The sequence below is a fragment of the Protopterus annectens genome, chromosome 7.part0, assembly GCF_019279795.1.
Source record: "Protopterus annectens isolate FY-2018-M chromosome 7.part0, PAN1.0, whole genome shotgun sequence".
NCBI lineage: Eukaryota > Metazoa > Chordata > Ceratodontiformes > Protopteridae > Protopterus > Protopterus annectens.
Window position 1 is genome coordinate 1,593,090,359 of NC_056739.1, and position 14,525 is coordinate 1,593,104,883.

A 14,525-nucleotide genomic window follows, 5' to 3' on the forward strand; every position below is an offset into this window, starting at 1 on the left:
CAGATTAGGGCAACAGATAACTGGGCAAGATTTAGATGACCTGTATTTAAAACTACTGCAGCATTACACTAAGATTAATCTGTAGCAGAAGTAATGCAGAATAAAGCTAAATTCAGCAAGTAATAGATTTCAATGGATAAACAAAATTAGTTTATCATTATAGTATGTTTCAAAACTAAAATATTATTTCTCCTTTTGTTGTAGTCAGCAACAAAGTGAGGCATAAGGATATGAAATCATTAAATGCTGCAGGTTATACAACTGCCATACTTAAAAAAGCCAAAAAGGGCTACATTGCCTGCAGCAGGTGACTTTGTAAAATAAAGTACTATTTGCAAATTACTGAGAACAAATACCAATGTAAGCAAATAAAAAAAAAATATATTTTTTACATTAAATTACAGCTGGAAATACAATAATATTTAAAACGCAGAACAGTTCTAAACTTTTAATTGTATGCACCTTTTTTGGGAAGAGGGTGTTTTTAGCCACAAACTCATGCAAAAATCCAATATCTTTCTTAAGCAATTTGTCTTTTCTGTCAAAAAGTTGCCAGTTTTATTTCAAAAATATGCAGAAGCCAACTGATTTTGAAGCTACCATTTAACAAATTTCCTTGAGCAGAGAAAGTACTGTAGTGATATATATGCTTGTATACATATTTATAGTAAATTTTCTGACATAACTAAGTTTATATGGGTGCAGACACTCACATGCAATTAAACATACATCAACACATACAAATACATGCAGGCACATGCTCACGCAATTACACTGCAGAACAAATTGTAATGGTTCTTTATTTTCTATATTGCTTTGGTTACAAAAGACCCAGAAGATCCAATTTAAGAAAAAAAAATGCAAGATTGCTCCTAATCTGCTGTTTTCATGAGAATATAGCCTCACTAATACATCAGCAGACTTTCATTTTCTAAAGGTGCATTCTAATAAGTAATGGGATACTGTTTGACAGCAGGATCATAATGAATAATACTGCTAATGAATACGTAATGAATACCATTTAGATAATGGGAATAATGTACATCATTACTCTATTGGAAAAGAAAACTTCTCCAGCAGGATATTAATGTACAGGCATTGTCTAGTAAAAACAGGTCTGCGTCTTCACAGCAGAGTAACAAAGTGTAGAACATGAAGAACAGTGAAGAACAAATTAAAAAACGGAAATCACCAGCATTTTCCTTATGCTCAATAATGTGGCTGAAATGCCATGATTAACGAGCAGAAAAAGTAATAATCCAAAAATATTATTATTAATAATAATAATAATAATAATAATAATAATAATAAAATCAAAGAAAAAATAAAACTACACCAGTGAAAGCAACTGCAGTAGTTACAAGGCCTTGTCATTTCTCTTCCCCTAAAAGTGACTCTTAGAAAGCTGAGCTTAGTGAACATGAAGAAGAAAAAGAAGTTCAACATCAAAAATAACTACAACAGCAGTTTCAATGATATCATGAGTGTGAGGCTCAGGCAAAAATGGTTTGTAAAGCAGCAGGAGGTCTTGATATCTCTGGAATTGGAGATCTAACACTTGCAAGAAGCTTCTGTATAAGGAGGCAAGTAGTGCTGAAGAGCAAGATAACAAAATCTAGAGTTCAAGACAAGAGATTCCAAAGCTGAAAATAAAGGTAGACGATATACAGATCAGAAACAGGTGGGAGAATGTCCACTTGTATGAAATACAAGAAATAATGTTATTTATTTATTATTCCATTCGAGTGATTCAATGGGAAGAAAATGGAGGGTTTCTAGAATGTTGAGATGATTTTGAAGACTAAGTTAATTAAGCAATAATCCATAACTGTGAGTGGATAAATCCTGATACACCTACACATCATGACTACTATACAATGACTTAAGAAAGAAATTGCTCACCTTTCTTAAATAATGTCTTTGTATTATGGTGCTGTAGTATTCCTTCTCATTCTTTCTTTTTACTGATGTACTGTGCATGTGTATGGGAATTATGTTCCCATTCTTGCATAGTACATCAGTACAGTGCAATGCAGGGGAAGAAATGCAGAACAGAGAATTTCCGTTGCTTTTTTTACTGCCAAAATTTTGTGAGGGAAAGTGCAGAAATACAAGGAAAATTATATATGTTTCTGATTCTTTAGTTTTGCAGAATGTGCCTTATTTTTCTTGTATTTTGCTCTCTCCCACTGCATATACCACTAGAAAGTCTCGGCACTCAATGGTACTTCAGCAGCCAGCCTTTTTTCTTTTGATATATTCTCGCTTTACAATGGGCTTGCTGACTGGGCTGTCCAAACAAAATGCTCATTTTTGAACAGTAATGAGCAGACATTGTATAACTATAAGTATGCAATCAAAATGTATTATTGCTGAAAAATGCCCACATTCTTTGGATAGAGCAATCACTTTCCCATTTTAAGTCCATCATTACCAACTGACAAAGTCCCAGTGGCTGTAACTATTAAAACAAATAATTACAGCCAACAAGATCTCTGCCCCACAAAGTACTGAGGTCAAATTCAACTGTTAGAAGGGAAGAAGAGAAATGTCCACCCTCACCAAAGGTAAACATAATAAAAAAATAAACAAATCAGTATTATACAAATTCTGTCATGCATTTGTTGCTAAACCAGAAGCTTGTGTGTTAGCAGCTAAAATAAAATGTGACAGCTTACGTATTTTATTAATTCAAAATTAAGATGGAGTTTTGTTTATTTATTTCAACACTTGCAAAGTGCTACCATCTAGTGCAAGTTATATTAATGTGGTTTGAAGCTCTATTTCAATGTTTCTTGCAACATTTTATTCACTATCCAGTTACCGTATTTCAAGAAATGCTAAGCATTATCATGATCATGAAGCAGGTCACATAAGCACATTATAGTTAATGACCTCACATTTGCATAGACACCATCCACCTCCTTTCACAGACCTAGTATAACAGATATTTCCACTTCAAGGTTTCAAGGTACTCTTATTTTATAAATAGCTCTGTATGCGGCCCTAATAATTTTACTGCCATGGTGCCCCCCCCCCCCCCCCCCCACAACCACACACATGAGTAATCATGGGCAATCTATATTTAAAATCTTACCTAAAGCAGATTGGTATTTGTAAGATTTATTTGTGTACGATCTGTTACATACATTTTATATATATATATATATATATATATATATATATATCATACTTATTTTGTTTTTATAGGCAACTTACTGTTAGCTCTGAGGTATGTTCTTCATCTCTGCTACATGAGCTGGTAAAAGCTTTAAATGTTTCACTGTTTTGCTTATGTTGTTCAACTGTTGCCCTTATAACCTGTTTTCAAAGCAAAAATCCATAGTGAGTTTTATGTCCACCATTACCTTTACATATTCTTAAAATAGAGTGAATAAATAGTGTTACTAAATACATAATACAGAAGTACATACTGTCCAGCCCACACACACATATACATTATAGTTCAGACACACTTAAGACGGAAGTAAAATAAACAAAATATTTTCCTTATTATTAGAATGCCACTTACCACCTGGGAATTACAAACCTTGACATATGAAACTACATGTAAATGTATCTGCTACATCAGTTAATAGATTAGATTTGCACAAACAGAAAACTATTAACCTACATATTGGAAAGGGACTCAGATCCTGGGGCAAACATGCCTACAGTTTCTTTCTCAGTATTCATTTCTAAGTTGATTTATACTGTTCTCTGTTTCTAAGCATATGCAAAGAGTTTACATTTTATTATGCTTCTTTTGACATGGTACACTATTACTGTTGCAGCTACACATATTCTAGTTCTATAAATTCGCTTTTCACCATTGGAACAAATTAAATTTGAAATGCATTTCACTGTTATGCTACCTCAACAGAATCTGACAATCGGATACACAAGTCAGCTAGATGCATCTTCAATTACTTAAGTGAAACTTAAGCTATATAAGTTACCTGTCTAATGTTAGCATTTTTGCTATCTCAATGACATTCTTTCAGCATTTTTCTGACCTGTGAATGAAAAGCTTTGGATACAGTTTATGGCCACTGGCTACAGACTCATCTCTGATGTTTGGTTTATTTAAAGCAGTTTCATTTCTCTAAAGATCCTTCCCCATTTACTAAAAATCAGAAATAATGGAATCTACTTTATAATATTTTAACATAAATTTAAATCCTAGATAATCTGCAGTACACTGAAGTTTAAAAAAACTCTAGTACACAAGTTTCCGAATACAGCTCTAAAGAATGAATGAACACTTATTTTAGACAGCACTCATTTTTAACATGAAACCTACACAATAATTCTTCATAGTTCTACTTAGTGCTATGTATCTTCACCTTTGTTACTAAGACACTGTGGAAACATGGGCTATTCCGATAAATATAAGTGAGTCATATTCTAAGTCCCACTAATAGTGCATATCTGTCTTGCAATAAATATGTGACTGCCTTCTGCTGCCAAAATCAAAATAAGATTCTTCGTTTTTACATGGACATTTCAGTGTTATTTGTTTATTTTAAATTAGACTTTCTTTTACCAGCACTGAGTATTTTTACAGAACAATTTTAGCCATGTCACTGCTACTATGATCTTTTAAATTTTGTGACACAGAAGTGATAAAAGCAACGTCCAATGTCAGAGCAGACCAAGATCTAGCACAGACCATTGCAAACAATAAACTAAAGATATCAGCACAGACAGAAAAAACTTACTAGATATGCAGATAAATATAAAGGAAAAGTACAAAATATGCAATTTACCAGTGACCCAAAAAAGTTGTATAGACATTTGGGAAACAAGGCAAGAGGAATAGAAACACCATCCTGTGCAGCATAACAAAGATGGTGAATGGATAGAAAAAATAAAAGAAAGAATAAGAAGGCCAAATGTACAGGATATGAAATGGGATGAAGTAACAGACAGAGAAATTGAAATAAAATTAACAAAAGCTCCTAACTGGACCCTCCCCCAGCCCAGAAGCAATACCTAACTTTTGGCTAAAAGTATTAACATCTTTAGGAGACGATTTAGCCACGAGTAAGAACTATTTATATGTGCACCCTGAAGAGATGACAACCTGGTTAACAAGAGGAAAAATGATACTTTATTTTAAGAGTGAACCTGCAAGATATCCTAAAAATTATAGACCAGTAAGCCAATTATGAATTGAAACTAGTCTCCGAAACAAAGGGAAACCACAACGCCTTCTACAGTTATGTCAGGAACCTCCACGACAAAGTCCAGGTTTGTTCAGAATCTGTACTCAACAGTATCACCTACACTGATCCTGTTGACTTAGCCAGCCTGTTAGTAGATAGCTTCAGTGCAAACCTCACCCCTCTGTCCCCCCAAAGGCCCTTTTGACATCCCCGATACTTGTCCCGCACCTCACATTTTCATAAATCAAGTGTTAAAGGTTCTATCCAAGGCAAAGAACACATCTTCCATGGGACCTGATAGTATCCCAGGATGTATTCTGCACCATCTCAAGCAAGAACTGGCTTTGCCATTGAGCACCCTATTCAACCACAGCCTACGTACAGGCTTCATCCCAGCAGAGTGGATAACTGCCATTGTCAACCCCTTGCACAAAGGCGGTGCCACTACTGACCCTGGAAACTACTGCCCCATTAGCTTGACAAGTCTGATTTATAAAGCCATGGAGCATAATATTATGGATGTCATAAACAAGGACACAGGCACTCTTCAAGCACTTTACCCCACCCAGTTCGGATTCGTCAAGGGCAGATATTGCCTGCTGAACCTGGCTGACTTCTTTGAGACTGTCACCAAGACCCTGGATAAAGGAAAGTCAGCAATACATACAGCTTACCTTGACTTGGCCAAGGCCTGTGACACAATCCCCCACTTCGGCATCATCGAAAAGCTAACACAATTTGGAGTAAATCCCTGTCTCATCAGGTGGGTGGCCAATTGGCTCACCAACAGGACCTTCAAGGTTAAAATAGGTGCCTCCACCTCTGATAGCAGTCCTGTCACTAATGAAGTTCTTCAGGGATCTGTCCTGGGACCCATACAGTTTGGCATCTACTTCTTTGAGGTCCAGGCAAAGACAAAAGGCATCTGGCTGACCACGTTTACAGACGACTATAAGTTGGGTGCTGTTATCGACTCCTAAAATGGTGTTAACATACTGCAAGAGGGTCTCACAGCAGTTAATGACTGCTGCCAAAGTCATGGCCTCAAGCTAAATGCAAAAAAGTGTATCATACCATTCACCAAAAACATGGCCCCTATTGATTACCACATTGACGGCAGTCCCCTAAACACACAACCTGTGGAGAGAGTCCTGGGTACTCAGGTTGATAACAAATCTCACATGCAACCATCCTGTCGTGGCAGTGGTCAGAAAAGCCTTTTACTTGGTTGTACTCATAAGTAAAGGGATAGCATCCAAAAAAAGGATTTTATTACCAACTACACTCCTCCCAAATTAGACCAATAATTAAGTATAATGCCCCATTTGGTATGTACCTCTCCAAACATCTGCACCAACTGGAAAGATCACAGAAATACCTCACAAAGAGAATCCATGGCCTCCAACACCTGTCCTATGTGGACAGGCTTAAATCACTATCAATCTACTCAGTATCATGCAGGCTGCTTAGAGGTGATCTGTGTCTTGCCTACAAGGCAATCTCGGACCCTGACCTAGAAGAGATGCTCTGTATACATAAGTCTAACTCCTCGCATACTACCCACTTGAAAGACCTGACTTTAATATGCAACATCAACAAAATCTGAGAGACAGGTTTGTCTCCCAGAGGCTGCCCCTTCTCTGGAATAGACTTCCCATACACATCAAACCGAGTACCTCGCTGACCCTCTTCAAGCACAACCTTAATGAGTTGATGGGAAACCACACATTTGTCATAGGGGTTTCACCTGTGTCCCTCACTGACGGGGGTGATAGGTGCTGACTGAGGTTTCTTTTTGGGGATAAACTCTTGGCTAGGCTTGTAAAGGCCCCAAGGCCATTAGCCTAGTAACCTCCTATGATCCTATGATAACTTACATTCCAACAATGGAAACTATACCCTGGAATTAATGCCTACAGAGTTTATAGTCATTTAGTAGAAAACAAAATCATGGCAACAGAACAAAAGGGTAACATAAGAAAGTCATATGGAACAAAGGATCATTTGCTGCTAAATAAAGTTACAATGAAGAATTATAAAAAGGAGAATAATCTAAGTATGGCATGGATAGACTACAATAAAGCATTTGGCAGCGTCCCACATTCAAGGATTAAAGAGTGCTTACAACTGTATAAGATATACCATACACTGTTTGATTACATTACAGTGACCATGAAATAGTGGTAAGCCACTTTGCAGCTTATCCATGATAAAGGATACATTATTATCCCAGGGATAAAAATTCAAAGGGGGATATTTCAGGGTGACTCTTTGTCACCGTTGCTCTTTTGTCTTGCCCTTAACCCATTAAGCTGTTTACTTAATAGATTTGATCATGGCTAAAATTTGGCTCATAGAAAACAACAAATTTTAAAGACGTCTCATCTTCATTTTGTGGATGATTTAAAACCATATATTTAATCAGATGAGGAACTGAAAGCACAACTGCAAGTGGTCAAAACTTCCTCAGATTATATAAGAATATCATTTGGTCTTGATAAATGTGCAAAAGCAACCTGTAAAGCAGGAAAGCTGCAACATCAAGAAAATCAGTCTGTGCAGGAATATGATATAAAAGAACTTGAGCAAGAGCGACTGTATAAATATTTGGGGAAATAATGAAGGAACAACGATAAAACATGAACAAAGGGGAATAAAACTTAGTAAAGAATATTTTAGAAGATTAAAATTAACATTGAAAACAGCTCTAACATCTAGGGACAAAGTCCAAGTTATAAACCAATTTGCTCTTCCTGTTCAGACTTACAGTTTTGGGGTGATTGACTGGTCCTGAAAGGTATTGAATCAGTTAGACAGGAAAACAAGAAAAATGCTTTATGCTCATCAAATAGTTTAATAAAAAAAAGCAATGCATATCAAGATTATATATTCCCCATTCTGAAGGAAGTATGGCACTCCCCAAAACTGATTACATGTATAGATTAGCAACCATAGTACTGCATACATAACTGCTGACCTCAAAAACCCAAACATAGAGAAAGTTTGAAAACATGAATTGAACAAGTCTAAGATGATTTCCCAGCTTAGTTGAGAAGAAGCATATCAATGCCAAGTGGGAATGGAAATCAAACCAGAAGTAGATAAAAATCAGGCATCAAGTGAATGTGCTAAAAAACAAAAGAAAGAATGTAAAGTGAAGGATCAGATGGGAAGGCAAGAAATGTGGAAAATGTATAAATATAGCTGAAAGTACAGAAAACTCCTGGAACAACCTTGTGTTGATCAGAATCTAATGCAGTAATGGTTAAAGGGAGGTCAATTTAAACCAACAGAAGAAATGTTAATATTGATGGCCCAGGATACATACATGCTGGTTTGCAAAGTCCATTTTACATGTTGGAGAAACAGATAAATTCAGATTTGGTAAACAGAAATGGAAACTGTCGCACATCTTGGTGCTGAAGTGTGATACACTAATAGCAGAAGACCTATATAATGAAAGGCATGCTAATGTGGCAAGACTGTTGCACTGAGGATTGTATAAACATTATAATAATGAAGTAGCTGAGAAGCATTGGAAACATGAGCCACAGGGCTTTATAGAAAATGATGAAGTTTATATCACATGGGATCACTCATTACCAACAGTTCAAACATATATTTCACAAGCTAATAAAGCAGCAAAACCAAAAACGGAAGTAAAAGCAACAAACGTTCAACGACTTACAAACCCTGGTCTGTTAAGAACAACAAGAGGCAAATCTCCAAACAATGCTGTATAATAGATAAGACCGTTAAAAACCATTTTAATAAAAATTGTTTAAAATAAGTGCTTTTGTTTTTTTTTAACCACAAAACGTCATCAGATAAATCCAAGGAAGTAAGGCCAACAATTTGTGTAAAACTCCTCAGCAGCCAATCAAAGTGTCAAAATTGAGCCAGTGCCCTCTTAAAGGCAGACTTGCATTATCTTCTTAAAGCCTTTAATGTTAACAGACTGGAAATGGAAATGCATTCATTAATGCCTGGCTAAACATCAGCTTGAAACACCAGCTGCCAAAATACTTCTCTTCTTTCTAGAAATAAGTGCCATAGGCCTCCTCTAGCCCCTTAGTGGATCGGCTCAACAACCACAAAATAATAATAATGGTCATAGAATTCTGTTACATGTTTAGCCTGGCCATTTCTGATTTTACCTTTTCATATATCATAAAGATGTTCATACATCCTTTCTTTTAAGACACGTTCAGTCTTTCTAATATAAAATGATGGAAATACCTGACAAAGAGCAGCATAAACTACACCTTTGCTGTTACAATGATATCATCCCCATATTGTCCTCTAACCTGAACATGTTGGTTGTTTATCTAAAAAGAGTCACCCACTTGGATCCACTTACAGAAAGAGCATCACCCACATTTAGTCATTCTACAGATGTTACTGGTTACATTGTAATTAAGTAGTGTACCTTCCAACATCTTCTTTAAGTTCTGCCCTCTTCTGAAAATCACCAAAGGGCATTGTGGAAGCAGTTGTAGAAGTTCTTTGTTTTCTTTAAATAAATTCCAATTCTTCTTCTATCCATCATATAGTCTGGTGGTCTTGGTAATAAAGGTGCTCCCCAGATCACCAGTTTCAGTGATAACAGCACCACTGTCATTGAGGATTTTGATGTAGTAATTCATTTTCCTTTTTGTCACCACTTCCTCCTTAATGTCAGTTAAAAACTCTTTTGGGTAAGCCCTTGCCAAAAACATGTTTTCCAATGTAGCACACTCTTCCCAGAAGTGTTGTTCCAGGGAAACCATTCTTGCAGCCCTCACAAATTGCCCCTTTACTACCAATTTCTTTTGAGCAAGGGGATGAGCACTTGAAAATGGAGGAAGGAGTTGGAGTAAGTTGGTTTTCGATATGTCCTTGAAACATAATGGCCATTATTCAAGTCCTTGGACAAAAAAACCTCCAGATAAGGAATATTGATCTTATCCTTATTTATTGTGAATTTCAAAAACTCCATGCTTGAGTTGACGTAGTTGATAAATTCCATCAGCTTCTCCTCAGTATTCTGCCAGATGATAAATAAATAATCCAGGATGATCAGTAGAGATATAGTAAATCTACAGACATTGGACCCAATCCAGTTTGATTTTGTCAAGGGCAGATCATGCCTACTCAACCTGGTGGACTTCTTTGAAAAGGTCACCAAAGTAATGGATGAGGGCAAAATTGTTCACACTGCCTACCTTAACCTGGCCAAGGCATTTGACACAATACTCCATTCGGCATTTTGACAAACTGAAGAGGTTAGGTACAAACCTGTATGTCACCAGGTGGATACCCAACTGGCTTATAGACAGGACCCAGGAAGTTAGAAATGGGGGGTCCATGTCTACAAAGAGGCCAGTCACAAGTGGAGTCCCTCAGTGATCAGTCCTTGGACTGCTCCTTTTTGGCATTTACTTCACAGAAGTCAAGGCCAATGTCAGTGGTCTCTAGCTGATTAAATTTGCAGATGATTGCAAATTAGGAACTGTCACTGAATCTCACACTGACACAAATGTTCTCCAGGAGGGGGTGATACAGACAAACAACTGGTGTCAGAGCCATGGACTAAAACTAAATGCCAAGAAATGCATAGTAGTGTCCTTTGGGAAGTCATCCTTTCCTTGTAACTATCATATTGACAACACACCCCTTAGAGTTGACCCAGTAGTCAGGGACTTAGGGACACACATAGATAGTAATCCAGCCCTTGACCATCAGGTGTCTACAGTGGTGAGGAAATCATTCTATATTGCAAAACATATAAACAATAGTATGGCATCTAAGTCCAAGGAAGTCGTTGTTCCACTGTATTTGGCATTCATCAGACCTATCATTGAGTACAATGCCCCCTTTGGTATGTACCTAACCAGGCATATCCAACAACTGGAACGTCCACAGAGGTTCCTCACTGAAAGAATACAGAGTGCAAGCAAAATGCCCTATGCAGACCGCCTCAAGGCCCTGTCCCTGTATTCTGTCTCCTACAGGCTTTTGATGGTAGATCTATGCCTGGCATACAGGGTATTGTCAGACCCCACTCTGATGGACCTCCTGCATATCCAGAAAAAAACAGCACCAGAATTACCCATTCTAAGGACCAGGGCCAGCCCGTGCTATTGGACTGCAGGACTGCAGCCCTCCCAGCTGTAAAATAAAGACAATTAAACAAAATATAAAACAAAAATAACTAAAAGAAAATAATAAAATGAACTGCGAGTCCCGGAACATCATGCATGTGCACTCGCTGCATTTTCTGATACTTGGACTGCTGGTGAACCAGTCTGAAGCACGCTCACATAATCCAGACTGTCTCCACTAGCAGTCCAGACTACAACATGTGCATCTACTTTTGCCCAGCAGTCTATGCAGTAATTCTAACTGCATAGACTGGAAGAGGATCGGACTGCAACATCCACAGGCAGGGTGGCCTCGTGGGATAACAGCAGCTCCTCGGGCACAACAGGCAGGTTCTCTCGTGGGATAACAGCAGCTCCTTGGGCATGGCAATGATGGTGCAGGATACAATGAACGAACAAGCAGGTAAGAGGTACAACGAACAATGAAGCTTTGGTGTGTGTGTGTGTATGTGATGCCCCAGTCACTACATGGTGGTGGGTAGAGAATAAGGATTGAACCCTGTACCTTGGGCCCAAATGGCAAGAGCCTGAATTCCCTACCCACCACAATTTGTAAAAAAAGATGCAGATTTTTGCCTCATATTTGTTCTGTTCCTCATAAAATCTGTGGTTTCTATATGTTTGTTTCTCAACACAGAGTTGTGCAGTTGTGCAGTGGTGCAGGGTACCATTGTTGCCTAACAGCTACAGGTTGTCCGGTTTGATTTTTGGCTGGGGTGCCTTCTATGTGGAGTCTGCATGTCCTTCCTGTGTTTGTGTGGGTTTGCTCTGGTTTCCTCTCATCTTACAAAGACATGTCTGGAGTGTTTCTTCCTCTGCCAAAAATTGTCTTTTGTTCCAAGTCTGACTTCCCTGGTTAACAAATGTTAAATAAATAAAAATGAGAAGCATTGGAATTTCAGACTTTATATTATTCAGAAAGTACATGGTAACACAAAACCTATTATTATAGCAAGTTTATAAGATGGATATTTGGAATTTGTCCCTATTTTTGGGACTGTATTCCCCCATTATTGGCTTCATCCAGGTTTTTTGTGCCAAGGCTGAGAGCTATGGTGATAACTGAACTCACTGAATATGTTTGGGGGCTGTATTCCCCCATTATTGGCTTTGTTCAGGTGTTTTGTGCTAAGATGTTGACAGCTATGGTGAGAACTGAATTCACTGAATGTAGCCATTTAAGTTTCAGTCTTCCTCTTTCATAAAATAGATGATTGATTTGGCATAGTGGTATGTTGCTGTGACTGTTTTGCACAGCGTCCTGGGTTCAATGCTTGGCAGTGAAATGTATCGTGGTAGCACAGCATTTTATTCTAGCAACTTTCCAACATTATACAAGCAATGTTTAAAATGTGTCCATGTTTTTTGGTCTTTTGCCCCCCCCCCCCCAAATTTTGGCTTTTTCCAGATTTCTTGTGCTGCAAAGTTGAGAGATACAGCTGAGTGTCAAGTAGATTTTACAAAAAGCTGAGAGCTGCAGGGGAACAAAAGTTTAGTGATGCTTATGCTGAGTCTGCTTGCATTGTTAATAGCACAACCGGTAGTGTACTTGATTTTGATGCAGAAGGCTGTGGGTTCTACTCCCGCAGTAGGTAGATGTATTGCTGATACTGTACTGTATCGTAAAGGGGGTGGATGCTGCAGTCCTTTTTGGTGAAGATACCTAGTAACTCTGAACCTGTTATCAGTTTGCCATCCATTCCCTATTGCAATTATTAGATGACTTTTACTTCTTCAGAGATTGTGCATATTTACTGATACTTTGATCATGTTTTCCCCATGAAACAAGTAGATAGTTGTTGTCAGGCTTATCATTTTTTTTATGAAACATAGGCAATTTATTCTTCAAGGGTAACAGACACTTTATTTGTAGATGAAACAATGACATATAAAGTTGTTTGCTAGCAGCAACCTGTTCATTAGTTACAGATTTCTTTAATGTGGAATTATTTAGATGACTTTTACTTCTTCAGAGATTGTGCATATTTACAGATACTGGTGGACAGTAAAAGTGTGAGCAGACTTTTATTATAGAAATGTTCTGAATTGGGCAGTTTTGTCATTATTGGTGCATGCATTTTTTCATTGTTTACTGGAAAAATGTTTTGAATTGGGCAGTTTTGTCATTATTGGTGCATGCATTTTGTTTCATTGTTTACTGGAAAAATGTTCAAAACAAATTTAAAACGCCCTCTATGGCTGTACTATATTGTACAAGGAATATAATTTAATAAAATCAAAAAGGTGTATCAAAGACCACGTGTATGTTTCATGTGCAAGGGGCCTATGATTTGAAAATAACCCAAAGTTAATCTTTATCTGTCATTGGCAAAATGTATTTTCTTTGAATGTGGGTTTCAATGAATGTGAGTTTCAGGGGCAGAGAAGTTTTAATGCTAAGTCTGTTTTCATTGTGAGATTGCATTGCTTTGTTTAGCAGATGTCTTAGTTTTTGTGCTGTAAAATCCAAAATAAAACTTTCAAATGAAGTCCAAATCATCGTAGAAGTAAAGCAGTATTCACATTAGTGTTTATGGTAAATGGGATGAACTAGCCAAGTAATGGTTCATTGGAATAGCTGAAGGGGGGAGGCTCCATTCGACCACGATTTTGTGAGGGGGAAGGGTGGCAAACTCAAAGATAGCGCCAGCTGAACTATATCACTCAACTGTCCCGATTTTCACAGAATGAATAGATTTTTGCTTCTTATTTTTGGTTTGTTCCTCATTAAATGTGTGGTTTTCTGGCAAATAATTTAGGAATTAAGTCACTAAATAATGACAGACACTGAGTTTCAGACTTCATAACCTTCAGAAAAATGCATGCTAAAGCAAGACCTGTTATTCTGTCAACTGTCTCAGTTTATACAACAATTTTTTGTACTGTTTATAAGTATATTTGGCCTTGTCCAGATTTCCTGCATTAACATGTTGAGAGGTATGTGCAAATAAATTGCTTTGAAGACTCAGGCATATCCAAACCTCTGAACTGTCCCCGATTTTGGCTCAAAATGTTGCTCTTCCCCTAATAATCCCGCTGTAAAATGGCAATTTTGGAAGAAAACGTGGAGGGTTTACAATTAAGAAATAACTGTAATAATCAGAGTTATAGATTACTTTTATTTCAGAAATGCATGCAGATTATTTTATTTCGTCAGCTGCTCATGTTAGCAGTACTAATATTAATGCAGATTCTTGTCAGCTGCTCATGTTAG

The 14,525-nt window shown here is 37.4% G+C and overlaps 1 protein-coding gene across 2 annotated transcripts in view; it reads right to left on the minus strand.

Annotated features, from left to right (window-relative positions):
• The window catches only part of FGD3 (FYVE, RhoGEF and PH domain containing 3), a 1,715,774-nt gene that overhangs the window by 590,328 nt on the left and 1,110,921 nt on the right, over positions 1 to 14,525 (minus strand). For both annotated transcript variants that reach the window (XM_044078146.1, XM_044078147.1), the window contains exon 14: positions 3,220 to 3,321. In XM_044078146.1, coding sequence (XP_043934081.1) covers positions 3,220 to 3,321 — 102 coding nt within the window. The remainder of the gene's footprint in view (positions 1 to 3,219; positions 3,322 to 14,525) is intronic.